General features: G+C 65.2%; 1 protein-coding gene across 1 annotated transcript in view; it reads right to left on the bottom strand.

Moving 5' to 3' along the window:
- Positions 1-2,201, bottom strand: part of LOC104992353 (chloride channel protein ClC-Ka-like) — a 9,743-nt gene that overhangs the window by 2,387 nt on the left and 5,155 nt on the right. Inside the window, 5 exon segments of the mRNA XM_010845216.1 lie at positions 6-75; positions 507-680; positions 1,120-1,204; positions 1,686-1,787; positions 1,864-1,948. Of these exon segments, the coding sequence (XP_010843518.1) occupies positions 6-75; positions 507-680; positions 1,120-1,204; positions 1,686-1,787; positions 1,864-1,948 (516 nt within the window).

A 2,201-nucleotide genomic window follows, 5' to 3' on the forward strand; every position in this document is an offset into this window, starting at 1 on the left:
CTCACCGAAGATAAATATGGGCATGAAGTACCCGGCAGGCATGGGGATCGTGGTGGCCAGAATCAGCATCCAGAACTGCGGGGAGAACAGGGCGGGGTCGTGGGGGCGGAGGTTAGAGGCGGCAGGGGAGGGACCAGCTGGGGCGGGGAGTGTCCCTGGAGGGGGAGGAGGCCCAGGCGCACGCCGGTCAGCAGCCTCTGGTGTGAGTGGAGGTGTGAGCCGGGGAAGGACCTCCATGCTGGCAGCGTGCCTACTGTGTGCCTGGCACTGCACCAGAGCCTCTCGTTTCTTGCCTTCCAACCTTCTATGATGTAGGCCTGGTGACGACCCCACTTTAAAGATGAGGAAAGCAAGGCTCAGAGAGTTGAAGCAACTTGCCAGGGACCACACAGCGGGCAGAGGTCAGGGCAGGGGGTCTGAGGGAAGGTGCAGGCCCTGTGCTGCATGCATATCGTGGGGAGGCACCCCGGCCCACCCAGGCTCTGTGCATACCCCTGGGGGCCCACCTTCATAACGAGGAAGAAAGCGAGGGTCCCAAAGATGGTGAACTGTGGGTGGTACCATTCGAACCACAGGTTCTGAGGGTCGGGCTCCACGGGCCAGGGCGGGGACGCGTTCCGGGTCAGCAGCGCCCATGAGTTATGGTCGAGCAGGGAGTCCAGATACTCCCTCATGGACAGCTGGAGGGGAGGGGGGTCAGAGTTCTACCCAAGGGCCGGGCAGCAGTGCCCCCACCCTTCACGGCCTCAGACCCTCCTCTGTCACTTCCTGCTGGGGGGACTCCTTGGGAACGGCTCTGTCGCTGCAGGAGCTGCTATGTGCTCAGTCGCTCAGCCGTGTCCGACTCTTTGCGACCCCGTGGACTGCAGCCTGCCAGGCTCCTCTGTCCGTGGGATACTCCAGGCGTGAATGCCCGAGTGGGTTGCCATGCCCTCCTCCAGGGGGTCTTCCTGACCCAGGGATCGAGCCCAGGTGTCCCATACTGCGGGTGGAGTCTTTGCCATCTGAGCCCCCAGGGAACTGCCATGGCCTCCCATGAAAAGCGCCACACAGCCCTCCTCTTCTGGGTGTTGAGGGGACTCAGGGAGATGGTGGACACCCCCCAGCTCAGGCCCTTACCCGAGACGCCATGAAGCGGCCCGCGCCAGGCGGGTAGGTGATGGAGGCAAGGACGAAAGCCGCCAGTGCTGAGTACAGAGGTTTGCTGTGGGCGTGGGTGGGGGTCAGCGCCGGGCCGGCCATCGACTCCCCGCACCCCACCCACGGGCAGGCCCGTCAGTCTGGGGGCGATGCTAAGGCAGGAATGGGGGGAGGGGGCAGGGCTCTGATTCGGGGGGCTGCCCCACACCACTGGGTGACCGGAGGCGGGAATATAGGAGGGTTCAGGACAGAGGCCACTGTCCGCCAGGCAGGAGGGACGGGAGTGGGACCGGCCTGGCGGAGGAGGGCTGAGTCTGAAACAGCAACGCCAGGGCTCAGACTAGGTTGGGGGAGCAGGGCTCAGTGAGGTCTTGGGCTTCGTAGGCAGTGGGGTGGCCGTTAGCAAGGGAGGGCTGGAATGTTGACGCTGGTGGCCGAGTAAGGGGGAGGCAGACCCTGCGGGGGCCTGCAGAGGGTGCTGGTGACCAGGGACAGAGGGTCTGGGGCATCACCCTGACGGGTCCCGGCCCCCACCCAGGGCACACCTGGTGGCCATCAGTTTGGAGAGGACTGGATTTGTTTTGACAAAGCCGAGAAACTTTCGCTGGCAGAAGAGGTAAGCGCAGCTCGCCACGCCGCAGATGGCCCTGCAGGGGTGGGTGTGAGTCCAGAGCCCGTCCTGGTCCCAGGGCAGCTGTGCAGGCTGGCGGCGCCCCCACTCACCCCAGCGCCACGAAAAAGAAGATCTCTGGCAGGTCGAAGGGAACTTCCACCCGGAAACTGGTCTTGTAGAGGGAGGTGATGGTCTCTGGGGAGACGGGGAGTGGGGTCAGGGCCCGGCCCGGCCCAGCCGAAGGCTCAGAATCAGCGGGCAGGAGAGGAGGCCAGCAGGTGTGCCCCAGACGCCTTCTCCCGGCCGGCCTCCCTGACTGGCTTCACCCGCTTCTACCCTGGGGGCTCCCATCCTTCAGGCCCAACACAGGTCAGTTCCTTCCAAGCGCCTAGGAGCGGGGCGGCGGACGGGAGGAAGCGGAGAGGGAGGGGAAGAGATGGGAGGGGGG

This window comes from Bison bison, unplaced genomic scaffold, assembly GCF_000754665.1.
Source record: "Bison bison bison isolate TAMUID 2011002044 unplaced genomic scaffold, Bison_UMD1.0 scf7180017848409, whole genome shotgun sequence".
In the NCBI taxonomy this organism is placed as follows: domain Eukaryota; kingdom Metazoa; phylum Chordata; class Mammalia; order Artiodactyla; family Bovidae; genus Bison; species Bison bison.